Source organism: Eutrema salsugineum, unplaced genomic scaffold (genome assembly GCF_000478725.1).
Source record: "Eutrema salsugineum unplaced genomic scaffold, Eutsalg1_0 scaffold_9, whole genome shotgun sequence".
NCBI classification, from domain to species: domain Eukaryota; kingdom Viridiplantae; phylum Streptophyta; class Magnoliopsida; order Brassicales; family Brassicaceae; genus Eutrema; species Eutrema salsugineum.
In genome coordinates, this window is record NW_006256342.1 from 4049826 (window position 1) to 4076639 (window position 26814).

Genomic DNA, 26814 nt, shown 5'->3' on the forward strand with positions numbered 1-26814 from the left:
TGAGAATATTTGAAGAAAGCGGAGACAGAGCTTGACAAGGCTGAGAATGATAACGAGAAAGTGAGGGTATATGTTTGAAGATAACCAAGAATTATGTTTTGTATTAGTCTAACATGAGTCCCTTATTGAAACTGAAACATTTAGCTCAGTCTTTTGATCTCTTCTTATAGTGGTATCTCTGTCCCTAGAGGAATTACGAATATCAATGAACAGAACTGTTAAGTTGCAGTGTCTAGTTTCTAAGTGTATAAATAGTCTTTAGTAATGCAAGCAAAGTTGGGTTCGTTCCTCCTTTGTTAAATGATAAAATTTACAACTATTTGCTAGAGCTGAGTGAGGCTAACCCAAAAGATAAATAAATAAATTTTGTTTGTTTCACCAAAAGGCTCCCACGGCCAGGGAAACACAGAGTATAGAAACGTTGTTACATCTGAATGACCGAACATTAATTAGTACGTACCATAAATATAAAGATTAGCAACAATATTAATGAAAACGATCAATCCCAATAAGACTATAGATACTAGTACTTGAGAGACTGAAAAACCAACCAACCAACCAACCAACCAGTTTCTGATGATCAATGGGACCAACTTTAGTTCCTTAGATAAGAAAAGTAGTATCGACATGATCCAAGAAGGTTTGAACAGTACGAAGCTGACCTCCCGCTCCTTGAATCTGAAATCTTCTGATTTTGTGTGTGACTGTGTCATAATACAGCACAGAGAATGGTCTCTGAATCACATGGTCTCGTGCGAAAACAAGTTCTCCTGTTCCAATGGTACCTTTGAAAAAATAATCCATATTTTCAGCAGTTTCTTCCCAACGAGGAATCTCAATACGGTTTCTCCACCACTTTCCTGTAGTTTCCTTCCTAACCCACATTTCAAAAACTCCGTTTCCATTCGAGTCAGTCACACGAATAAATTCAGCGTCGTCTTTATCCACTAAGGCAATTTCCCCATTGTAGTTTACCAAGTTGCAACGAGGATGAATGTTGACTCCCTCAGGTAATAACTCAAATGACGCTAAACTCCTCAGACCTCACGTCGAAGCTCATTACCAGAGATTTGTCACCATTGGACCGAGCTCCATAGTACAAAACTCCTTCTTTACATATTCCAAGTGTAACTGGAGAATGAGGATGCTTACATTTTATTCGTCTCCAAGATTCTTCACCCGATCCCACCGTCAGAACTTGATGCAGATGTTCCTTAGCTCCTTGACTCCTTCTGATGTATCAAACACTGACTTTGACATACATAAAACCTTGAATACATCTGTAACCAGTTTCTCTGTTTTAAATTTCAAAAACGATTGATCACAGTTGGAAAACAAGTGTTTTTTTTTTTTTTCTGAATATAATTTAACATTAGATTAAAAAGAAAAAAAATTATGTAACCTCATCGTATCCGAGAAAGCTTATTATGTCCGCTTCTTTAATCCCTTGGATCTCTGGTAAAGTGAGAAAACCCATATTCTGTTTCTTGATCAACACGCACCTGGAACTGTTGTTGACCAGACGACAACAATGGTTCCTCCTCTTGATGAACAGAGTGAAACAACACATCACGTCGGAAAGGAATGTCGACGAACAACACTCGAGGCTTTGTCAACGATCGGAGCAAGTAAAGATCTCTGAATTGTTTGGTACGGACTATAGATGCCTATTTCTTTGAGGTGGCCATGAATTTCACCAGGGATTTCAGAGGCATCCGTAGCAGAGTCTCCATTTGTATATCTTCAGGAACTGCGTCGCTTGTTTTCTCCATCTTTGTTTTATTCTTCTCTAATGGTATTTTTTTGTGTTGGAGCCGAAAACACTGATGTGATTATATTTATAGAAAGTCTCAGTCTCAGAGCTTGTTACCAACATTGTGAGTGGGTGACTGTAGTTTATAGCTTTTTTGTGTCGTATGACGCGTACGTCTTACATCTAATAACAAAAGGAGAAGTTTCAGTTCCCAACGTAAAAGACTTACTAAAATTGTTCGCCAATGAGCATAGAGATTTCGTACCAAACGTGAAAATGACATATTTTCTTTCATCGTACACGTTTTAGAAGTTTAGTTCTTCGAATACTTTTGAATGAATCACACGTCAAAATATAGACAACATTTTAACTTTTTTTTTTAATAGAAATGTTCGCACTTCAATTCTTTGTTCACAATTGTTAAAAGGGAAGTTTCATAACATTCAGGATAAATGCAGGTTGATCAATTTCACATACTGAAACTTAAGCCTTTGAATAGACCTTAAGCATACAAATACAAGTATATAGTAACTCAAGAGATTATAAATGACACTGGAAACAACAACCAAAGTGCATCAATTTCAGTTGGTAAGGGTTATAGTACAAAGGAAAGACTCCTTTCAAACTTTGGTCTCAGTTTTTTTAGTAGCTATATTTTTTTTTTCTTTCTTACACGGTTTTTTTTAATAGCTTAACCTCGTTACACATTCTTCTAGTTCTTGCTGAACATTATGATTCGAAAAGATCTGATTAGGACAACGAAATGGCAACGAGGTGGGCCCCCATCAAATCACAGTAATGGCCCATTGGGCTGTTAAAATACTAATATAGTAGCGGTCGGGTTATATTCGAATTGATAAAAACCCGTTTTGATGATAAATCATGAAAAACCTCAAAAAAAAAAAGAAGAAGAAAAACCCCAAAGCTGACGCAAAAAACACTCATTTCTCTCGTCAAAGAAGATGATGAAGCAAGCTCGCACTTTGCTCTCCAGGTGAGGGTTTACCCTAATCCCTTGTTTCTTTCTAAAAATGCAAACTTTCGAGTCCATTTCACCAAAATTGCCTCTCTGCAATATTTTGTGTGTTAAAGTAGGAGCCTTTGTGACCAAAGCAAATCACTTTTCGAAGGAAACTTTAAGGTTTCGCCGTTGCGTGGTTTTGCAACACGGGCAGATTCTTCAACTTCAGCACGCGGCTTCTCTGGCAAAGGTCAGTAGTTGAATTGTTCTTTTCCGTTTTATCTTCTGTTGAAATGTTGCCCTGATTTTTGCTCCCTTTTAAACTCAAAGATGCCGCAAAGCCTAGTGGTCGAGTGTTCGCACCCTATGCTATCTTCAAAGGAAAAGCTGCTCTCTCTGTTGAACCTGTTCTCCCCACTTTCGCCAGAATCGAGGTATGCTTTTAATTTTTATGTGTCATTTCTCAAGACTTTTGAGATTCTCGTCACTTACCGAGTACAATTTTTAGCCTGGAAATCTCCGGATAGATCGTCGTGGATCCGTGATGATGACTTTTATGCCTGCTTCTGGTGAGCGCAAGTACGACTGGGAAAAGAAACAGGTCTTTATCTCTCTATCACTCTCTATACCTTCACTTGTATCTTTCTTGTCTGAAAAATAAAAATGATTTTGTTTGTTGCAGTTGTTTGCGTTGTCAGCTACGGAAGTTGGATCCTTGATCAGCATGGGTTCCAATGACAGCTCTGAGTTTTTCCATGACCCTTCCATGAAATCAAGGTTTGTTTGCTTTCAATATTTGGTGTGTTTTTGCGGACTTGTTGCTGTTATATGTGTGCTTAATTCAGAAATTTCATCTTCAGTAATGCTGGTCAAGTCAGGAAGTCGTTGTCGATTAAGCCACATGCAGATGGTAGCGGCTATTTCATCTCACTGAGTAAGGCTTCTATATTTATATAACCAGTGGTAGATCAGTCTGTATACTGCTGAAAATTGTTAATTGTGGGAGCACTCTGTATTATAAATTTTGAAGCTTACACTTGAATTGGTTTTGTAATAGTGTTAAGGCTATAACAGTTTTCGCATGGAATAGAATAATAGGAATGCTGTATAGAGACTTAACTTTTGCTGTTTTATTGCAGCCGTTAATAATAGCATCCTCAAAACCAACGAACGGATTGTGGTTCCTGTCACAACAGCTGAATTTGTAGTGATGAAGACAGCTTTTAGTGTAAGATATGATTTTTAGTTCTGCCTTCTCTCTGTTCTATTGCTATTTTATCAGTTCAGAAACCAAAGATAGTAACTGGAAAATCAAAAGAGCATTGCAGTTCTGTCAGTTTTAGCACATGGATATAGATCAAGTACAGTATATTCTCTTTTAAGGAAGAGATATTTGTGATTGTTTTTTTCATTAGATTTTTGTATTTTGTGCAGTTTGCTCTACCACACATCATGGGCTGGGATCGGATATTGGGTCAAGCTGATACTGCAGCACAGGGGATTACATTACATCCAAAGACCGATCTACCGCAGTTAGGAGTGGAGTGGGTTTAATGAACGAGTGGGAATAGGAATGGAGTAAATCGATAATGCATGTGTTCCCCTTTTCTGGAATTTTTGGTGCACACTAAACTTTGCATGCTCTGTTCTTCAAACTAACATGTCCTTTTAAGACTTGTAATCATGGGGCTTCTGCCCGTTGTCATTAAGCACATGTTGTTTTGCGGTAAAAGCATATTGGTTTCAGCTTTATAGACAGGTTCAAGCATCATGATAACATACAACTTCAAGACTGAGAAACACACACACACACACAAAAGAAACTAGTGAAGGAGAGTCATCTGTTGGACATTGACAGGATAGGCGTCAGAAGGTGGGCCATAGAAAGCTCGTCTAACCAGAATTGAGTTAGCAGTCTGAGTAGGATGGAATGCATCCCAAAAGACATACTGAGCCCTGTTAGGACAAGGATTCTGCATCGGCAAACATGTGATTTGTCCTTGGTTCCTCCCAATCCCGCAACAAGCCCTGTCCACTACGCTGAATCCTGTACCATATATATAAACCCTGCTTGATCAGAGTAGAAAGCACATAGAAAGAAACTCCATTTTAAGCAGCCATATATAATCTAGGAGGAGGTATACCGTAAGCAGCTGGGTTGTTTAAGATGTCACCAACTGCTCCGTATGTGTTGCCGTATACAAAGATGGCTCCAGGTGATCGCTGGTTCAGCTGGTCAACAAGTGATCTTAACCCTTCGTTAAACGTGCCTAGAATTTGGTTGACACTGTCAAGGCATCTCCCAGGCGGTGCACTTCTGCTGGCTCTTTGGTTTGGTATGCAGCCTAGTGGTGCTACTCCAGGTATAAACACTTTCCTTAGACCTAAGCTGTACAGAGTCTACACATAGATTCCACAAATGTTTTTCAGAAGATTCATTTGAAGGATGATACTATATCAAGATTTAGATGTATCATACAAGAAGTTGTCGAGCGTATTGAGTGAGAAGAAGGTTGGCGAACTCAGGAGGTCTGTATCTGATGCTGGAGTAGTAGAGATTAGGCATGAGGTAGTTGTTGATATAGTCATTGCTTCCGAAAACGAGAATCACAAGAGATTTTGCCAAGTAATCCGTAAAGTTTTGTGGACTCATCATCGTTCTCAACTGGCTCAGCGTCGACTCAAGGTTAACCACTTGCTGGCTCAGGCTGAATCTATCTCCCTGCACAGTAAAGCCATCGCTCTCTATATACTAACCCTATACACAACAACAAAAGTGATGACACAAAAACTTATAAATTACATAGTTTAGGCCTGATTCATCGAGGATGCCAGCAGCTGCAGAAGCATAGTTAACTCCTCCGAGGATTCTATTGCCTCTTGTGGTTGGATCCGCGAAGGGAGGAGGCGATGAGATTCCTAACAACTGAGCTGTTTTACGGAACAGTTTCAGTGTTTTTCAGTAAAATATAAGATTTACTAATTTAAACAGATTTTTGCTGAAATCTTCTTACCAAGCAGATCAATGAAGTTCATGCCGTTGCTAAATCTGCCAGTAGGACGGAAGTTTAAGTCGATGCCATAGGGCAAGTAATTGGCTCGAGCTATGGATGCTATAAAGTTGTTGTTGCCAACATCGACCAATGAGTCTCCGAGCACAAACATAGCTGGAACTCTAGCTTGTCCGGTCACCAACTCAGGCTGCTGTAATATAACAGATGCCATAACTGCAACTATCAACGCATATCCTCCAACTTGGATTCTCATCTTCTTTTCGTTTGTGTTCAATTGAATTATTAGATTGTGAGTATGGTAGATTATTATTTTATAAAGGTTCTAAGCAAAACATGCTCCATGTGACACAAAGGAGTTATCTTCCGGATTTTCTGTTTCAAGTTGTAACGGTTTTGTCTCTCTCTCATTTTGGCGGCTTGCATGTAACTAAGCGAGTCAATAAGGTTGTATCATGCTTGAAATTTCATAAGAATGAGACAAAAAATGCATACGCAAGACAAGACCATGACGCATTTTTCCTTCTCTTTGGATAAAGAAGAAGAAAATAGCTGTAATGCTGGTCAAGTCAGGAAGTCGTCGTCGATTAAGCCACACGCAGATGGTAGCGGCTACTTCATCTCACTGAGTAAGGCTTCTATATTTATATAACCAGTGCTTGATCAGTCTGTATACTGCTGAAAATTCTTAGTTGTGGGAGCATTCTGTATTATAAATTTTGAAGCTTACAGAACAGCCATCGCATGGGAGCAGCATTCCTATTAATTAAGAAAAATCCGAAGTTGCTTTATGAAGAATATAGGATCAACTCTTGGACTTCTTTGACTATTTCAACAACACCAACTGCACATGAGCTTCTAACTGAATCACCACTGGAAGATGATCCTAATTATGTAAGTCTTTTTCCAATCTTTGCTTGTTCAATAGAATATTGTATCTTTTGCATATTTATCATGTGTCTCATATGTTTTAGTTGTTATAGGATCTTTTTGAGCTTGAGAGGAGTATCCAACCTGGTTTAGACAATACAAAATCGAATTTGGATATTTATTTGGAGGAACCTAGGCTAGATTTGAGGTTCTAGACCATTGGAAAAACAGTGGGCAATGCTATGGTGATTTGGCTTCTCTAGCTAGTAATTTGCTTAGTATTCTCATTACTACAGTGGCTTCTGAGTCTGCATTTAGTATTGGAGGTCGGGTATTTAACCCATATAGAAACCGCCGTCTTCCAAAAATTGTTCAGGCATTGATTTGCACGCGCAATTGGTTGCGTGGTTTTGCAGAACTTGAAGGTAAATCAAAACTAGTTTATAGATTCTTTACTTTAATTATATTGTTTAACTAATTCGTATTTTCAAATTTTAGGTGATATTAAAGATAACTTTGATGATGGAAATGAAGATTCTACTACGGCAAGTAGCTCAGGACCAAGATGAAAACGTGTGAGATGAAAAAGTGTGAGATGAAAAAGTGTGAGATGAAAAAGTGTGAGATGCTTACTTTTTTTATATTTGGATGACTAAGTTTTTAGTGATGATGCACTAAGCATGAACTTGTTTATTATTTTTAGTTTTAATTCCAAAATCCTTTTTCAAATCTTTCTTGTTTATACATCTTTGAGTTTCATATTTGCGAGATTATGTTTCAAAATGATTCTTGTTTATGGTTAAATGGATAGTAAGAATTAAAATTATATTTTATATTATTTATTTTGCAAAATACAAAAAAAAAACAAAAATAATAGAAAAAAAAGTTAGGTATCTGCTGGTAACTCTAAACTCACAGGTTTATTTCGAGTTACACTATAAGGTAATAAAAACTCAACAGAGTAAATTGAAATAAAGTTTATAATGGGCGGGTTTATTTCGAGTTCGGATCGGATAGGCTAAAATTACCCAATACAACACCATAAGCGACGGGTATCTTAGTCGACTAAGGGTTCAGAAACCACTCGGCGGACGGCTAAGCCATAGTAAGACCGATCGGCAGCCTCACAATAGCGGTCTCTCAGCTTGACGACGAGTGTCTGGATCTGCAGAGAACGTGTGACGAAAACATCGCGAAAGGTGTAGGAGAGTCTTCCGATTCAGCTCCATCTCTCTAAAACTTTTCGATTAGGGGTTAAAATCGGAGGATGAATCACAAGAAAGGGAAAAAAAGAGAATTCAAGTTTGAAAGAAGGATATTTACGCCCGATTTGCGAGTCGGGTTAACGGGTATGGTCAATATCGAAAACCCAAATTATTCGAACCAAACCCGATCGGTTATCTGAACGCCCAAGCCTATTTTGGAGCTCAAAAAGTTAAAAAAATGTGAGAAAAAAAAAAAAAAAAGTCTTTCACCAGTTGAAAGGCTAATATGGCGATTATTTCCTAATGAGAGAAACAGAGAAACATTGATTAATTAACATTTATAGGGCTATGTTCTTATATCATCATATACATTTAACAACCAGAGAATCACTGTCAGCTACATTATTTGATATTTGCTCCTCCTAGGATTTGTATTTCTACATTATACAAATGTGCCACTAAGTTATCAATCACCGCTCTGTGTCGGTTTTCTGAGCTGTTTGTTGGCCTTGAGTTGTAGGTGTAGACTCTTCATTTACAAACGGTAAAACAAGAACAGGAGCTGCTGGTACCATTTCCCAACGTTCTCGTAAGAAGGCTTTGAATTTTATGACCGTTTCTTTCCGGAATTCGAGCTCTCGAGTAAATTGATCGAAGAGAACACAAGCCAGAACATACTTGAAAGGGACAATGACTAGAACAATTGCGGTAGACAGCAAAACCAGCGCTACTTCAGTTGTTACCTGTCAATAGATTTCAAATTGGATCACCAGGTTATATAACAACACATAATAGTTACCTGTCACGACCACTATCTATGGCAAGAGATCACATGATTCTTTACCCTATTCCTAAATAATAGATAACAGAGAGAAGAAGGTGTGGCAAGAAACCTGATCCAGTAAATAGAACATACCTGAGGATGGCCAGAAAGTACAATTGTCCGTAGTTTTAGAAGCACAACATTCACGTTCTGGAGATAGCTCTCCATAACTTGCATAGCATCTTTCAGAGCAATAATTTTTTGAATAGTATTTGAAGATGGCTGATCTCGAATGGTAACCATTCCAAACAATCTTCCAAGACGCCCTTGTCGTCTGAGTCCCTTCAACGTAAGCATCCCAGTTGCTAAAAACATTAAAGATACGGGAAGAACATACTGCAAAAGGTTCCTGAGGCACAAAATAGTATTCTCAGTAGTATTCATATTATCAGATACTAATATAACAATATCCAACTTATCTGTTGATCAGTTGATAATATGAATTCATATGAATTCTTTGCATGCGTCTGGAAGTCTTATATATAAAGATCATTCTGAATGCAACGTACATGATATCACATGTCAGGGTGTAAACCAACCTGAAAATTATTGTTGACGCAAATGCTAGAAAAGAGACCGTCATATAAGGCTCCTCCCATCGCCGGAGTTTCTCAAACTTTGTGGCAGCTATAGTCAGTGGTAAAATGAGTTCCTGGGAGTGATAATTAGGAGTAAAAGGATAACACTGAATCACTACTGTCTCTACTAATTTACCTTTGTAAAAAAAATTACGAGGCAGTAAAGAAACACCACAAATACTGAGTATTAAGCATTACCTTAAAGAGATCAATGTTACTGGGTATCCCTTTGATGGTTGCAGCATTAATAGTGGCTTGAGTTTTTTCTACCACCTTATATTTTTGTCTGCATGTTTCTGCTGCTCTCTCTATTGGTGTGAGATCAGCCACGGCAAGGTTTTTGCTCAGAACTAAGCCTTGTCTTAGAGAAGAGTTTTTCCAGAAGTTAATAGATGCAGTTGAACCCCAGGACGGAGATCTCATCCACCTTTTCAAGTAGACACTTCCATCTAGATCAGAGGCGTTATCAAAACTTTCATAGGACTCTCCGGAAGTCCTGGCCATTTTACCTCGGTTGTAGACCGTGTTTGCAACTTTGGTCACTAATGGTCCACCCCAAAAATTTACAGCTAAAGTTTGACACACGATGTCACCATAGACTACTTGTCGAAGAAAAGAGAACTGAGCTAGTTTGACAGGATCATCTGGCAAATTTCGCATGTATTGAAGAGCTTGAAGTCTTGCAATACAGTTAGATGCACTTGCAATTGCCTTTTCCTTCCCCTTCTTTGCACCAAACACATGAGACAGTGATTTATCATTCTCATCTGGCCCAAATTCTCGTAGAAATGTGTGCAACGCTATAACTTCACTAATAATCGCATGCCAAACATCTCGTCTCAGTTCACCTCCTAGGTCAACGAACTCTAGAACCCAAGTGGCCAACCTTAAATGAACATATTACAGGTTAGTATGTCTCTAACTAAAACGACCGCCCAGACATAGGGCACACTAAGATAAACATCAAAATCACATCAGTTACATGAAAATATGAACTCACCCGGGGCCGGATGAGATAGTTACTGCAGAATCAAAGAGGGAGAACCCCAGAGGACCCACTTTTGCTTTCTCAACAGATGACTTGTCCCCTGCGAGATCAAGTCTTAAGATCCCTTTGCTGCCCTTTAAGTCAACTGGCTGAAAGGGAAGCGATAAATAAATTTTGACACCAAAAGAACAGTTCAACGACAGAGGGGTTTAAAGAGTTCAAAATTACACTACTTCAACTAAGACTTCCAGCTAAAGTTGCATATGTATGCACGGAATATGTAACTCTGAAGGAAAAGGTATACAATGCGGATTCAATCCTATATAATTTAGTAATATTTGACACCGGCAAAAGGAAAATTGTACTCTACTGCTCCTTGCCGAGGGAGTTACACAATATAGAACTAATAATACCTGGAAATAGAGAGCTTTATCTGTTAAAGTCAGTTTTCCGGGCCATGCAACGTTATTCTCCCACTTTAAAACAGGTCCTTTCCTGTTAGCGGCCATGCATAGAAGTCTCTCTGATGACAACTGAGGAAATTCTGTAGTCTGGTATGACTTCCGGCCTTCGTGTATTCTGTTCTGACAGTGGAAAGATACATTAATGGGGTTTACATACATTTAAACTCTACTATCACGAAAAGATATATGTTCAGTTTGGAAAGTGATATTGAGTCCATAGGTATTCAAACAGTAAGCTATGTCATACTCTTAGGTGCTTACAAGCTAATGATATCACCGAATGCACAAAGATCTAAGATGCACTTTAGTCAATGTTATACTCACTTGACAAGTTCCTGGATGTAAGCTAGCCAAATCTCCAAAGAAATGCCTTTTTGATCACTGGCAGCAGCTAGAGCCTCGAAAAGGTTATAAACTGTAGCCCTATCAGCCAAGCCCGAAATCGCTGGCGCAATACGAACAAATGCCTCTTCCCCAACATACCGTCCCTTCAACACCGATAACCTTTCATCAGTATTGATCTGCTACCTCAGCATTTTGAAACATAATTTCCAAAAGAGCAAAATACTATCTTGATACTATTACCACTACTAACCTTCAGAGAAACTATGATATTCAATTCCAGAATAAAGAACATTTTGTCATCACATAAGCTAACAGAAGTGAAGGTTTTAAGAAATACCTGAAAAGAAGGTTTCTCTGAGGCATCATTGCGTGAGTATCTTTCTTTACAGTATGGATTCGCCCACGCAAGCATTGTGATGAAAATTAGCCTCTGGAATGCAGGCTCCTACGCCAATATTAAGAATTCCTTGGTTCAGAAACCAATAAGAACTTAAGAGAGTCAATGGTTGTAAAGATTCTCAAACCGCAGATACCTTGAGACAGGGATGAAATTCGGAGCTATCCCTTGATAAAAACCTGAAACAGCAATATTCCACCAGGTATCGGGCATTGTTAGATGTGGCTGGAGGAACAAGTGTTTGAAATATATCCTGCATTTTCTTCCCAGTTAATCCATTCATCCTGCATATAAATTACGGAAGGTCACACAAGACTGAAAACTTAAATGACAAGTAAGGATTTGATACAATGAAATCGAGTGTTTTGGTTGGTCCACCTGCTAAACTGCTCGATGGAAATAATAGCATCAAAAGAAAGAGATCCTTTGGGTGTATTGCTTTCAACTGTTTGTTCCACTGTAAGAAGTTCCTCCAAGTCTTCAAAATCTTTTTGATCCTCAAGATCGATCTTGAGACTCTGACCTTTTTTTTTCAGCGGATAGGTTACGTCGCTAAGATACTTTTGGGATTTAGACACCCACCTACTAAATCGTTCTTGCACCGCATCTATCGTAGAAGAAACCCAAAATTAATGTTTCAGAGACTAGTACATAACTCCAAATCAAATCGAATTCGAAGAAGGAGAAGAAGAAGAAGAAGAAGGTCGTACTTGGGTCGATGTCGTTCAGTTTCCATTTCTGGGCAACAATCCGGAGTCTCGGCCTTCGATTAGAAGAACAATTATTGCAGCGTCGATGAGCACGAACTCCATCCAAGCGGAAAACAATGGGAAAATCTGGAGTTGCCGGAGAAACTTTGAATCTCTTCACTCCTCCGACTCTCTGCGCCATTTCTGTTAGCCGGAGAAACTCCGAGAGGCGTACGCTAGCAAAACACCACCTTTTTATTATTATTTTATTTTATTTATGTCAACAGCAACAAAATACACCACTGAAATTATTGCTTTCTGGTTTCATCTTTTCTGTCTTTTTCCACGTTTTTTTTCTTCTTTCTTTTCCCAATATTATCAACCATGTCGACAACAATTCCTTAAAACCACATTTCGATTTCCTCCACAAAACGTATAAATTCGTGTTAAATTAAAGCTTTCTTCAGTATTATTCATTCAGTCTAAAATTCGTTCTCATTTCATTTGCCTTACACAACAACAGGACAAAAAAGGAAATGACACGACAAGATAACCACGAACGATGTGTGGTCAAACCCAAATTCATTGCCCAAAAAAACTACGGCACATTGCTACAAGCCTACAAACCAAAACACTAGCAACTTCAAGGTGTAACCATAGGCTCGAGATCCGACGAGTCAGAGGGAGACTTGCTGGATTGGCTCACAGAGTTGAATAATACGTCTTTGATAACCTGCAACAATTATCAAATTTGAGTTCGTGATCCATGAATATTTAAGGGAAGATATATAACACCAATTACGTTTCAGATTGTTGTATTCACCTGTGACATTAGTCCATGGACCTGTTCCACAGTTATCTTTGAGCTATCCCGAGTTATCTTAGTTAGTTGAGACTCATCCTGAAAGTGATCCAGAACACAGGTCAAATGGTGAGATCTTTAAGAAGCAAGACATTACGAAACGCTCATTATCTGTTCAAACTTCGACGACACATTCTCCTTTCAATTCAACCAAACATCCCTAAATAGCCAGAAAAGTTGAAGAATTATCATCCAACTAGCTAGATGATGATGGTGGTGGTACTTGATTAGCTAGATGTAGAAGTTCTAGACAGGAAAAAAAGCTAGAGAAGTGGGTTGTGAAAGGCAGAGACAATAAATTTGATGAACCGCTCACACATACCTCTTTTTTCCTATGAAGGGATGATGGCACACTTCCTCCAAAGCGAGAATGAGCCAGATGACTCTCTGCTTGCTCAAGCTTCTCAGCTTCATTGGTAAAATTCTAATAACAATTACTATGACTTGAGAAGGAAAGAAAGAGTGAATGATATTCTCCTAAGAGCTTACCCAAGTCTAATATTTGTCCGGCAACATAGTCTCCATTGCCCAGCAGTGGGGAAGATGAAAGAGTGTTCACCCAGTACTTGCTCCATAGGAGATCCAGAAGGTGACTATCAAGAGATGACTTGAAATAAGTGACATCCAATGAATAATACTGCCAAAACCAAAAAAGTCAAACATAAGAATCCTGTTGGGAGATTCCAATCAAGAAAATATGATGATACAAGTATGTATGTACCTGTTTGCAGTGAACACCAAAGTCCTCGATCTTATTAAGAGGGATAGTCTGATACTCAGAAGCAGGTTCATCTGGAGGCTTATATCCTTCTGAATATGTTCTAAATGCTCCAATCTCAACCTTACCAGCTGAAACAGTCCTTGTGGGATCAATAACAACAGCTAAAAATGGCTCCTGATACTGTTGGTTAAGCCTCTGAGTAGAAACGTCAATACCCGAGAGCCAGCATCCATATCCAGGGTGGGAGTGATACCATCCAACAACATTCTCCAACCTCCCAGCCTATTTTTTTTATAGGTCACAAGTTATCAATCAAACTCTTTTGACTTGTAGAAAGTTAAACTAAAATCGAAACTATGTAGCTTCTTAAGTGCTACACCAGAGTGAACATTGCTATAATAGTAAAGTTGATACCAATTTGCGGAAGAGAAAGTCCAATTTCAGATTTCAGAATCCAATACGAACAGATGAAATCCCTAGACCATTCACGAAACTACAACGAAATCGGAATCTGAATTGAAGAAATACACGAATTGAATCCTATAAAAACGGAGACTTACGAGCTTGTTGGTCTGCGAATACTCGACCATGTACTCGTAGGCGTCGGCTTGAGCATTAACCCTTGTCTCGGTTCCTTCCACTGGCAAAGCGAAAGCGTCCATAACGATGATTGCATCACCATCGGTCTTCCCCTGCATAAGACCCATGATTTCGATGGTGCCACCGGAGCGAGCGTGGACCACCATCTTAAGGAGAGCAAGCGCTGAGATCTTGACTCGCTTGAAGTAGTGAGGATCGTTCGCCCATGGTTTCTCCTGCTGGAACTTACTCTGCGCAGTGTCGTCGTAGTAGAAGATGCAATCGGAGGATGAATCAGGTGGAATGTTGTTCTCGAGCTCCCATGTCCTCCTTGCGATCGTCGACGAACCCTCCATTTTTTACAGAAATGAATCAATTTTGCAGAAATCTATGGTTTTAATTTCGCGAAATTGATTCGTGTGGGATGATTCCATTACATACTGGTGAGTTGTGTAAAAATGGAGAGATTTATTGATTCGAGTGCTGAGAATTGTACACTCTGCAAAGGCGAGAACACGTGGTGCTTTTTACAGTCGAACGCAGTGACACACGTGAAATTCGAAATTCGGTTAGGTTTTCTTGTGGGTCTGAGTTTGGTTTAATGTTAACCAATTTGGATTATGTGGCTGGATTAATTTCCCAAAAAGTATTTATCTGGAAACTAAGAGCAATATAAACGGTAGACTGAATCTAGATCAAACATAGTTGATTATCCCACAATCAAACAGTCTCCATAAAATTGTAATCAACTTAGTCTGTTGCATTTGAATCCTTCCCATTCACAAATAAAACTCTGTTCATTCCTATAATCATCTTGGTGAATAGGATTCAATATGGGTATTGTTTTGATTGGGTTAAGATTTTAGAAATAATTGAAAATCCATTTGTAAAAGTTCATTGACTTTCTAGATTTTTTGCATATAAATGGTTTATTGTTGTTTGTTTTTATTTAAAAATTTTGTAAAAACTTTTATCTAATTTTATATATTGAATCAAAAACTAATTCTATACACCTGAAGATTTGAGTTTCAATTCTCTGAGTACGCAAATTTATAAAAAAAAATTTCGGCATAAGTAGAGTCGTTCATCATGATCGTGGGATCTTTGTGGAGTGGGTAAGTAATTAATCGCATATTTCCTAAAATGTACAGAAAAAATGAAAAAAAAGAATCAAAAACTGTAAAATTAATATTTTAGATGCAATAAGTATTTTAGAGTAAATAATTCTAAATATATTGTAGTATCGTTTTTCAATATCATCCACACTAAAGATAATATCCACAATTTTGTACAAATTTTGAATTTTATACACTTTCATATAAACTACTTAATATGGTATACATTTTCTTGTAATATCAAAGATTAATAGTCATGTATGTAGTTTTCACATAAAGAATTGAAGTTCATTAATTTAACATTATTTAAAGAAAATTTCAGAATAATATGTACTAAAAAAACTTTCTCCACAAATTGATATCTATTAATTTATCACTTAATTGATATTTACATAAGTTAATAAATTATCAAAATCCCAACTTTATTAATGTATAGAGGAGTTCAGGTTTCTATAAAATTTTATAATTTCATTGACCCATTTTTGTTTTTGTCCATGTACCCTCATCAGTGCTAAACTTAGGTAAGTAGTGCAGAGGTGAATCCAAGCTATTTGTTGGAAAAAAAATGTTTGTAATTTTTGTATGGCCTATCATACCTAAAGTGTGGATTGAGCCTTGAGGCATGCACTCTTGATCCTACGTTGTTTTTAGTAGGTCATGGACTCGTATCTAAGCGGAAGATTTCGCTTTTGATGCGTTAGCAAAATGATGGTATATCTGTATGTTTATAAACATTATATATTTATTCTGTTTTTATTAATAATCAGTCTGTTTTGTTATTGATTGAACAAGTCCTTAAACTTAAATCATATTATACTGATATTATTCTTCTCTGAATATGGTTGATCTACTTCACACAATGTTGAACCTATGAACATTGCAAACTATAGTTTTCCTGTTCACTCTCCCAAAGCTTAACTTCTCAAACGTAAAGCTCGTTTTGGCCAATACCTTATCTTATGCCTAGTTCTGCTGAGAGATGTCTTTGAAACTGCAACTAGAAAACTAGAAACCTTATCTAGCAATAACCACGATTGACGTTTTCTTCTCCTCTTTTGTCACTACAGGAATCTGCACCTACAGTTCTGCCTTAGACTCCAAGTCTTGTTCTGAATCTTCAGAGATGTCCCTTGATGGAGGAGGATTAGGCTTGTCTGTAGCAGCAGCTACTGCCTCGTTGAGTTCAATATCTTCACCCAAGATTTTGGCTGTGAATTTCCGTGCCTCGAAATCAAGATCGGGCCATTCAGTTACGATTCTTCTGGCACCCTGCACAAGAACAACTACTTTATCACTGTTGTAGATGGTGGAAATAATTTTCATAGGGAAACTTGGAATCATGCATCTACACTGGTGTGTTATTACAGAAGCCATCATTTTACCTGAAGCTTTGGTTCTTTTGTCATTGGATTATTGCAAAGATCGATTGTTCTGGCCTTGGATTTTGTGGCGTTTCCACACCAGGATTCACACCACAACCACTCTTGTGGAAGTGAAAATATAGGAACAGTATGCTGAGCATAATTAGGAAGATCCTGAAACAAGATAATGACATGCCAATCAATAAGTTTGAACTTAGAACTCTTGAAAGATAAGCCAAACAAGTAGTAGAATGTTCTAAAGATTCCGTGTGTATTGTGATGCTCACTGCAGCACTAAAAACAGAACGGTAGGTTTTGCTTAGAAGATAAAGAAAGTCTATTTTTCCAATTTATAAAGTGGGTTAGGATAAGGTCTAAATGCTAAGGCTTTCAAATAAAGGAAAACGATAGTATCACCATTAAAGAGAGGTTATCATGAAAAATGTAGATAACCAGAATGAACAACTTGCCTGATCTAGGTTGGACAAACTGTTTGGATCCTTGCTAAGCGTCTCATAGAATACTCTTAGATTATCTCCTGCTGCCGTCTCTCGGAATTTAACCAAGTCAACAACGTACAGAGCACTACAGATAGAACAAGGCACATCAAGAAAGAATGGCGAACTCAACAACTTACTGAGGTTCAAGTGAAATAGTTTGTCTACCTGATATGGTATGGTCTCCCACGTAAATGTTCTTTCCAGAAACCCTGTTCCACGCAGTTGGGAATGTAAGAGTAAGGAAACCAATTACCTCTACAAGAAAAAACAGATTAATGTTTACCTGTCTCCAAAATCGATAGCCATCCATTTCCTTGTTGTTGTCACAAAAAGGAGTATACGCAAGAGGTCTTCCTTTTATATCCATATCGTACAGTTCTCCCATGTCTGTCCTTATAATTTGATCTGCGTCGACAAATATAACCTACAAAATCCGTGTCGAGTGCCTTATAGTGGCATCTTCCAAGCATCCAAATCCCAAGAAAGAATTGAAGATGTGACATGATCATTCCTACCTTTTCCAATGAGAGAGGAAATATAACATCAAGGAAAAGTATTTTGTACGCCCAAATAATTCGTTGCTTTTCTTTCTGCTTATGCAACCAGGAAGGCCATTTGTACGTGATCAGCTCATACTCAAAGTTGTATTCTTGTGCCATATGTGGAATCACATCCTGCAAGAGTAGAACGCGATACAAATTAAGTCAAGGTGGTTGAATCACTAGTGATGCATTTTACATTTAGAGATTTTAAACACACAAAAAACCATAAATAGTCAAAAACACAAAATTTATGTGTATGCAAAGAAAAAAGGAACCAACCTTAAATTGAGGAGAAAGATAATTTTTTATAAACCAGAATTTTAGAGGACGATCGGTGTTCTTCAGGACACTGAGAATCATGATCTTAAGGAAGCGCTCATATCTGTCAAATGCAGTCTCTCGACATCAGAAAGCAAGTGATACCAAAAATTCATATATTAAACTTTTCTGTTCACATGATTTACTTAAAACTCTTCTGCACACGATATCCATATATAGACGTAGACATACCATACATGATTTTCTTTTTCATATGCGTGATGCACTTAAAGTTATTAAAGATTATCTACAATATCTCTGCAGATAGGGTGCGAATTTGGTTCACTTCCTCGCATAATAATTTAACCCACTTGATTATATGTCAATGTATGTCGTCAGATAGCTGAGAAAAAAACTTGCACTTACAAATGCCCTGAAGCGACGGAGAATATATTTATCGTTTTCCCATGTCGTCCACCCTTCTCATGCTCCTGAAAGGATGAAAAATAGAAATAACAAGATTAAACTGTTGCAAATGCAATCAACATGTTCGAAATGAAGCACAGTTGAGAGATGCAACAAGTTTACAACATGCATATAATCTATTCCAAATTGCAGAAGCTACTCACCTCTTTAGTACCTCCCTTCATCGATTGTTGACGACCACCAACAAAACCAGACGCCCATTTCAAGAAATTTGAGTTCCAGCTTCCCCGCTACAACAAAAGGCGTCATCGGAGAATTAATAACCAGCATTTTCAATGACCAATAGTTTTTATGTAAATCTTCTATTGGAGTAAGCACTTACTTCGTTGTTTTGCTTCACACCATCATCACCGTCTGCAGGAACTAGCAACTTTTCATGCTCCTTACCCTTTTTCTTAACTACTTCTAAATGAACAACTTTCCCACGCAGATCATCGATAGTAATACGTTTCAGCGAGGATTGATCATGACTCCCATCAGTACCTCCTTTCAAAAGGTATAGCTCAGAACTTCTACCCGGAGCAAGTTGCAAATACCAAACCCCAGGGGATACTTTCATCTGCCAATAACCTAAATTGGCCATTACAAGAGTATCAACCAAATGTGGTCTATTTTTGGTTCCTAGAATCAGCTGAAGGCCACGAGGAGCCTCATGATCCTTTTCCGAGCAATGACCTGTACAGGGTTTATGTTAATAAAAACATGAACAAAATCCTGCCAGTGTAGAAGAATAAGTTTAGAAACGCTAACCTGTGAGAACAAGAGATTCAACTTCAAAAACTGCCTGCAGTGTAGTGGTAGCTCCCAGGTTCTCAAGCAAAATATTATCAAGATCATGACTGGAGAAGGACACATCCCGAAGAGAAAAATAGAAAGTCAAGCATAAGCAAAATTAAGCGAACTAAACAGGCAAATGCCTTTAACGCAGTGAAACATTACTCGCCGAAAAGAGCAGAATAATCCCATTATCTTTTTCAGGGGAAAATACCGTACATGGCAATTACTGGTTCAACAAGCCATGGTTCTGGAACGTCAAGATTCATGGTAAGTGTCTTGGACAATGGCATATTTGCGAAAAATGCCTTAGGCCCCATCTACTTCAAAGCCTGTACTGCTGTAATCGTCCTGGAAAAAAATAGCAGATCAAAATTTGATCAGGGGATGTAGCAATACTAAACCGTCATCCAATTTTAAGATCTTTTCATTTAACATACCGTGTTGGGTAAGACATATCTGTAGTAATTCTTCAGAGGAATGTCCCACAAGGGAACTCTGCCGACAAGAATTAAGATCTCTATGTCAGACACGTGAACAATATGTATACTTATTTTCCAATAGGAAATAATGACTCTTGAAACAGGATATACATGAAAATTATCAATAATTAGCCACATCAGCTGTAACATTATATATATACTGATATCAACAACAGTAAACAATATTAAGTTCCAGAAGAATAAGCCCTTTGATTATCTAGGTGGCTCAGAACAATAAGTTTGAGATTCGCATGATTTTTACATGCTAAAGTGAGGAGTATATATTTTACTCACCATGGGATTCAGAACAATCCTCATGCTCGTCTGAACATGTTTCTGTAGAACTTGAAGAAGTGATGCTAGTTTTTGACCCGTAGGGCTTAAAGGATCAATAACAGCATCAATGTGTATAGTTGCATTTTCACTTCCCAGCATAACCGCACTACACAACGTATTAACATCTTAGTTGCAGCCTTAAATTCCCAACAAAATCGAAAAGAAAAGCAGCTATCAGCATAACCAATATAGATACCTGTATTCCGAACTCAACACCTCAAATCGTGCACTTTCAGAGCTACGGTCCCGTGTTGCCATTGCAGATGACACAAACATGAAGACATCGCTAAAATATTTGCTGCAAGTGTGACAACAACAAAAACAAAATATTCTATCAGCCATTTTTCAAACCATACAAGAAAATATTTCTAACACAACCATATCCCATCAGCTTTTAAAAGCATATATGTGATCATCCCTCCTTGAAGAAGAAATCACGAAAGAAAATATCACCCTAAAGAGGAAATGAAACCAATATTGTACCTCTAAAAAAAGTAAGCAGTAAGAGCCTGCATCTAAATGGAAAAGAAAAAGGACATGACCCAGAAATAGATCAGAGGCATAGGGTATCATCAAGTCAACTTTCAATGACACATGAAATGTGCAGCTAAAGAAGCTCTGCTCACCAACAACTAGGAGGAAAATAAATATACAAGAACAGGCATAATAACTACGAAAATTCTGTTTGAAACTTTTATTTGGCAGAACAAGACTGAGCGTGCAAAGGGAAGGAGAAACAGTTAAAGCACGAGACGAGAGACCTTGTCAGCAAATCGGGATCCACACCCTGCCATTCAATGCCTTCAATAATTTCTTGAACTGGCTTTACTCTTTGATTGAACTCCATTGACTCAAGAAGGTGTAAATCATGGCCCAAAAATGTCCTCTCATCAACAGGAAATATCACCTACCAAATATTTAATTGAATATGATGAAGGTTCATAAATATACAACTGGAACTAACACTAAAAGTACGTAAATAGTTATTTAAAAAAAAACAATCTGTATAATAAACAGAAAAAGATAAAAATTGGTTCACGCACCCTTCCATTTGAGATAATTGCATTTGCATCAGATTCAAGCCCAAGTTCCCAAGACAAAAATTGGGAGACCTGCATGACAATTGCAAGCAAAACCATTGTTAACATCATTGCTGTTTCAGAGAGAACTGAAGATTCGTGGATCGATGTTCTTTCAGGCATGATTGGAAATTTTCTAAAGCAGCATACCTTTGTTAAACGCTTAAATAATTCCTCATCAAGAGATTCAGTGAGACAAGATCGGTAAGCCTTAGAAGACAACCCATACTCCTCAGAAAGCTCAAGGACTTTATCAACGAGCATTTGAGAGCTAGCTGAATCCACTGATGTTTTAAGCAGATATTCACGCTCGTAAATCAAGCATAATTTATCCAGGAAGTACAGCACCTTTTCCTTATGACTGCAAACAATTAGACAGCAAACATAACAAGTAGAGAGTAAAGAATAGAAATGACACGAAATAAAGCATCAGCAAGTAAACATTACCTATCACATGTAAAACATAAACTCACGTACCTAAATGATGATGCAGTAGTTTCAAAAAGCTTTATAAATAGAAGGCTATATGGGTCAGCATTCTGGCTGGTACTAAATAACACTCCAAGACGAGCACTTTTGGAACCTCCAATCTGAATGGATAGGCAAGAACTTAAATAACATGTGTGGATGCAGCTGAGGGTCGAGAAAAAGGATGTAAAGAGCTTGACAGAAAGCTATTAATACATCAACTAACCAGGTAACGGACTCCTTCATGTAACAATTTCATTCCTTTCTTCGTTGCAACATCAACAGCAAGGAGATGAGTCACATACTTCACATCATCTGAAGCTGAATTGCCAAATAAGAAAATATATATCAAGTGAGTTATGCATGAGAAGATCACACATTTGAGCTATGGCCAAGAAGTAGTTGACTATATTAATGCACGGTTACTTACTTTCGGGAGAATGCAAGTAGATAACATCATTCAGCATAGCTTCCCCCCTCCTGGTAGACGAAGCCAGCGACACATACCTTGGTTTGTTCTTTCCTCCACCAATAATCTACAAGAAGGCAGACTCTTCTTGGAATTAATAATGAACAAACACGTAAACAAATTACCAGAATATGCTGCCTGTGAAACTCCCTACCTGTGGATTATACCGGCTAAGACCATTTTCCGAAAGCAACTTGTCCAAAACATTAGTACGGGACTCTATTTGGCCGTAATAAACTTGTTCTTGTATCTTAGGAAGCTCATCATTCATGGCATTTAAAAGAGTTTCTTCCTGGAGAGACAAGGAGCAGCAATATCAACCAATTTTCAATAGACTTAAGAAAATCATGGCGGTAGAAAATTAAAAGTTCTTAGTATGCAGACATGAAAGTTGATGTAGGTTTTTATTAAAAAAAAAAAGGTTGATGCAGTTTAAAGTAGAAAATGGGTTTGCATGTACAATTATTATGACGAAGTAGAGACGTGCTTGAAATAAGCTACCAAAACATGAGAACCTCAACATATTAAAAATATGCACAAAGATACCTCAATAGAATCAAAAACGAGGCCATTCATCAAAAAGGAACACTTCAATTTCGCCAGACCCAGCTTAAATACAAACACGGAGCTTGCTTCGGATGCCTCCTTCAAAGTGTGCTCTTGTTGCAGTTTCAGCAATATCTCCTGAGGAGGTGATTTAACCTTTGGTCTGGAATAGAAAATACCATATTTTAGGAGTGCTAGGGAATACAATCCAAATTTTCTGTGAGGATAGATTATAAAAATAGATCTTCGTTTGTATGATAATGATTCCAAAAATCCATGTTACTTACAAAATTGTCTCAACAAATGCTCCATCGACATGCTGCTGTTCAATATCGTCTTCGGAAGAATCAGCAGATTCAGTCCTTAATGTATTTACCTGTTAACCAACCTGACGCTGTTCAGCACGTATTTTGGGATACTTAAATCACAACAAAAATTGACAGATAACCAACGACAATCAAGACGCTTCTAGCTATGAGTTAAGAGTTAATGTCTATTACATTTCCCAAAAACTGAAAAGCTGTTTGAATCCCGTGGTGCTCCTTGATGTACAGAAAAAGACGTATGATCTGCAAAGAGAGTTTTCCATCAGAAGAAAAAAAATAATTATTAGTTTGATCCCCAAGAAAAATAATGAAAAAAATAACGAAATAAGACCAAGGGAAAAAAACTCAAGGTTGGGAAAATGATAACAGTAAATTTCTATTCCAATTCCAAAGACATTGAATACCATAGTGGATATGTCCTCTTTAACTTGGGCATCATCCGAAGATGGGATTTGACCACCATTGTCTTCGATTCTCTTGATTAATTGAGTGGAAAATAATATCACCCCAAATCTTACTGGGAGTTGATTTTCATATAAAGATCTGAGCGTGTCAATGGACTGTAAAGATCCAGCAATAGTCAGATAAAAATGCTATGTAATCGCGAATAAGGAAGAAGGGACGGCAATGCCGGGAAAAGGCAGATATAAGACTTGCCTCAAGACCGCAGGCAGTGGCTGGATCAATGACGTAAACTGCATGGAAGAGGTTCTTCCGGATGTAACGTAGTTGCCCAGGGAAGGCAGGCATCAAAATCTTATTACAATGAGAGAAACACAGGCCATTAGAGATTATTTTCCAAATGGCACCTTGCTCAAAAAATATCATATGTATCCTCAATTATCAAGAAGAAGTCAGCTGTACTAGTTACCTCGTTAATATTACTCCGCCAGCGCTTGTACATATCATCCTCCTCCAGATTGTTGAGATAGTTAACATGAACGGAACGATAATCAACCCGATATGAATCCGGCTCAGGGAGAGGGGTAGTTAGTAAGAGTTTCCGTATGGCTCCATCAGGTATCTGACAGATGCAAAAATACGTTATCAGAACTCAGTTTCCTAAATAAAATTAAAATGTTCATCAATTTGTATCACTCCAGTTTTGTCCTCCATGTTCTGTAAACCACAACTTTAATATTTCTTTCTACATTGTACACGCATCAAAAAAGAAGTGTGACGTATGTCCGAGATCTCCAGCAAAATACGGAAGAAAAAGGCTAAATTATAAAACTTAACAATTATTACAAGATGTTTGATACAGCACTAGCCTAAATGGTTAGGCGCACACAGTCAGTAAACGAGTACCTTAAGCTTCGAAAAATGGTCAGCCAGAGACAACTCCTGATGAGCCAAATCCATCAACCTACAGACAGAAGGATCAGGCGATCATGGGAAACGGACGATAACCAACAATGTAGACATGTTACTTTTAAAAGGAGCAAATGGATTCCAAATGAAAAGCAACACAGCGCAAACTGATATCAAAATGTAAATGAACTGCAAGACGGGAAACTAGGTGGGCTTGGGGAAGAGTACCGAGCGAGGAAAAAATATCAGAATTTCAGCTCCTCAAACCATAAGAACATCATCAAGTCAAGAAAAGGATCATGAATAATCCATTAACGATGCCTAGATCAAGGAAAATATCACAATATGCAAAAAGGCATTACATGTATAAGTCCATATCTTCAATGTTCAACAGAGCACCATTCAGAGCCAACAAAGCCTTGCCAGGGGGAACCATTCTCTGGTTTGAAAGTATCTCTTCTTTGATTGATTCATTGAGCTGCACGATTGAACCAGACATATCTAAAGTCAGAAGAACCGCAAGAAAACAATTCAACCAGCAGTGTCACGTTAACACACCATCAATAAACGATGACATACCTTCATGCGAGATAATGAAGAAACTACACTTGGAAAATTTTGATTAATTTCTTGCATAGATTGCAGAGGATCAGAGGCATGGACTATTCTCTGTGCTGTTTGGTGTCCCAAATCTGTGGAATAAAGGTAAATTAGGAAACGCTTTATTAACTTTCTATTATCACCAAGCCAAACATGCAGGATGCAGAACTACCCTTGAGCTCCCAAACATCAAGCGTGTCTGATACAGTTGATGATAGGAGATAATCCCTAAAAGCCATGACTTCTGATCTTAGCTCGGGTTTCCTGTCCTGCAAAAAAGGAGCGCTGACCCTAATGATCACCCTAAAGAAAATGAAAAATTGCTACAAAGCATTTTTTCCATCGTTCATCTCATATCTTCTACCATCTCACACCCACTAAAAACACACAAATTCATTTGTGCTCATCCATGCATCCGTGCAAATCAAGCGATTTATTTTTTTTCAAAGAAATGGTACAATATATTATTCTGTTATGTTGCAAATTAAACATACCAGGATTTTCGAGAATATAAAGCCCCTAACATCTTGACTAAGATCTTCAGTCCTTGGATCTTCAAGAGTGATACCTGAAACTCATAGCAAAAACAATTAAAAGTAGATAATTCACAGCTAACAGGAAGTAAGTAACCGATAAAAAATAAGCTTTTGCTTTCAGAATTCGGGTGGCGAAATAAATAAACGAGCTAACTCTAACCTTTTTTTATAGCACTATCATCCATTGCCTTATACTCCATGTTCTTCAAAGCAAGCTCGACACCATAACCGGCTAAGCTAACATAATCCCTGGCGCCAATGGCACCACAGGGTCTAGTTTTGCCTTCACAACCCGAAGGTAACACTGGTCTAACAACATACGTAACTTTCCCCTGTAGGAAAACAAGACTCCATCAGAATTCACACAACAAAAGCAGAAATGGAAGCCCTGGACAATAGAGACTGGATTTTTATCAAGACAGTAATAAAAGAGAGACCTCCGTGGCTGCTTTAGCAAGCGAGAGGTGAAATTTCCTAAAGCAACCAGTCCCAACAGCCCCATAGAGAACAACAACTGGGCTTCCAGCTTTTGAATCAAAATGAACGTGATCAAAGTCAAAGAGCTCAGGCCCCTGAACCGCGTCTCCGGCACTGGCACCCAGCGTTACATATATCAAATTGTGGTCTTAACCAAAAGAAAAAGAAGAAAAATATTGAAGAGAGGTCGTCAGTGCATACGCAGGAGGAGAGGCGAGCCAGGAGAGGAGATCTGCAACATCGTAAAAGAGGGAAGAGCCCGTGTCGACCCAACAGCAGTGATCCGCAGAGGAATCATCGCCGTGAGGGAAAGAAGAGAGAGACTCATCAGCCAATTGACGGTAGAGCACAAGCCTGGGGGAGGCAGATCTCAGAGTAAGCGAGAAATGGAATAGAGAAGCCACAGGTTTAGCCAATAAGGTCGATGCCTGTTGAGATATCTTAAGGAGGCAATCTCTGGCGGATTTACAATCGGAATCACCAGTTTCTCCATCGGAACCAAGCCAAGCATCAGTGAACTCCCAGAAAAGCTGCTTCGATTCTTTTGTAATCAACTCTCTGTCACAACAACAACAAAAAGAACACTCGGATTCACTCTCGGAAGCGCAAAAGAGCGGTAGCAATGGTGTTCGACAAGAGTAAGAAAGCATTACCCAGCCTCGAGGAGAAGAGGAGTACCCTGCCACTTAGCCTTAACCGCCACCTGAACATTCTTAGGTCTTCGATTCTGAGCGTTGACGCCGAAGAAGACGAAGACGAGAAGGAGGAAACAGAGCACGGATCTCAGATTGGTCCCCATCTTTTCCGCGACGGAGGAGAGAACAAGACGAGCCGGGAAATATTCCTAGTAAACTAAAAGGGGTAATTACGTAAAAAGGCAAGCAGAAGCCACGACATCAAAT

At 38.3% G+C, this 26814-nt stretch overlaps 6 protein-coding genes across 8 annotated transcripts; 1 reads left to right on the forward strand and 5 right to left on the reverse strand.

Moving 5' to 3' along the window:
* Positions 1-433: 433 nt before the first annotated feature.
* Positions 434-1772, reverse strand: LOC18008004 (putative F-box protein At1g70960). The gene is given in 5 exon segments (XM_024150249.1): positions 434-1020; positions 1022-1232; positions 1279-1295; positions 1443-1667; positions 1698-1772. Coding segments are annotated over 5 exon segments (945 nt in total). The 3' UTR covers positions 434-603.
* Positions 1773-2651: 879 nt separating this feature from the next.
* Positions 2652-4440, forward strand: LOC18009268 (single-stranded DNA-binding protein WHY2, mitochondrial). Of its 3 annotated transcripts, none has more exons than XM_006390725.2 (8): positions 2652-2747; positions 2849-2964; positions 3045-3148; positions 3223-3315; positions 3397-3491; positions 3575-3648; positions 3854-3942; positions 4149-4440. In XM_006390725.2, the coding sequence occupies exons 1-8, from the start codon at positions 2716-2718 to the stop codon at positions 4266-4268; spliced, it is 723 nt and encodes a 240-aa protein (XP_006390787.1). In that variant the 5' UTR covers positions 2652-2715; the 3' UTR covers positions 4269-4440. The 3 variants fall into 3 exon arrangements, with proteins under 3 accessions (XP_006390787.1, XP_006390788.1, XP_024007243.1); XM_006390726.2 differs by having other exon boundaries at positions 2659-2747; positions 2846-2964; XM_024151475.1 differs by having other exon boundaries at positions 2659-2747; positions 2846-2964; positions 3854-3939; positions 4147-4440.
* A 62-nt stretch (positions 4441-4502) lies between these two features.
* LOC18009267 (GDSL esterase/lipase At1g71250) lies at positions 4503-6024 on the reverse strand. Its single transcript, XM_006390727.2, has 5 exons — positions 5729-6024; positions 5518-5645; positions 5194-5436; positions 4859-5114; positions 4503-4761 (listed from the first exon to the last, which is right to left on the reverse strand). Exons 1-5 carry the CDS (start codon positions 5979-5981, stop codon positions 4538-4540), a joined length of 1104 nt encoding a protein of 367 aa, XP_006390789.1. The 5' UTR covers positions 5982-6024; the 3' UTR covers positions 4503-4537.
* A 2099-nt stretch (positions 6025-8123) lies between these two features.
* Positions 8124-12366, reverse strand: LOC18008889. The gene is made up of 11 exons (XM_006390728.2): positions 12106-12366; positions 11774-12002; positions 11532-11679; positions 11336-11443; positions 10978-11141; positions 10603-10768; positions 10202-10338; positions 9400-10087; positions 9163-9275; positions 8717-8972; positions 8124-8543 (listed from the first exon to the last, which is right to left on the reverse strand). The coding sequence occupies exons 1-11, from the start codon at positions 12284-12286 to the stop codon at positions 8271-8273; spliced, it is 2463 nt and encodes an 820-aa protein (XP_006390790.1). The 5' UTR covers positions 12287-12366; the 3' UTR covers positions 8124-8270.
* A 194-nt stretch (positions 12367-12560) lies between these two features.
* LOC18009359 (COP9 signalosome complex subunit 5b) lies at positions 12561-14721 on the reverse strand. Its single transcript, XM_006390729.2, has 6 exons — positions 14228-14721; positions 13668-13949; positions 13436-13583; positions 13269-13354; positions 12908-12985; positions 12561-12817 (listed from the first exon to the last, which is right to left on the reverse strand). The coding sequence occupies exons 1-6, from the start codon at positions 14600-14602 to the stop codon at positions 12728-12730; spliced, it is 1059 nt and encodes a 352-aa protein (XP_006390791.1). The 5' UTR covers positions 14603-14721; the 3' UTR covers positions 12561-12727.
* Positions 14722-16111: 1390 nt separating this feature from the next.
* Positions 16112-26739, reverse strand: LOC18008815 (UDP-glucose:glycoprotein glucosyltransferase). Its single transcript, XM_024151244.1, is given in 38 exon segments — positions 16112-16630; positions 16744-16896; positions 17193-17307; positions 17388-17431; positions 17506-17646; positions 17738-17896; positions 18044-18146; positions 18449-18513; positions 18652-18738; positions 18831-19183; positions 19259-19347; positions 19502-19599; positions 19601-19633; positions 19723-19778; positions 20055-20206; positions 20297-20398; positions 20862-21007; positions 21144-21212; positions 21330-21540; positions 21657-21769; positions 21874-21968; positions 22078-22183; positions 22271-22408; positions 22663-22825; positions 22950-23038; positions 23163-23231; positions 23393-23548; positions 23646-23744; positions 23860-24012; positions 24297-24354; positions 24662-24777; positions 24879-24991; positions 25072-25168; positions 25394-25467; positions 25596-25767; positions 25873-26026; positions 26114-26470; positions 26566-26739. Coding segments are annotated over 38 exon segments (4836 nt in total). The 5' UTR covers positions 26712-26739; the 3' UTR covers positions 16112-16438.
* Between the last annotated feature and the right edge of the window lie 75 nt (positions 26740-26814).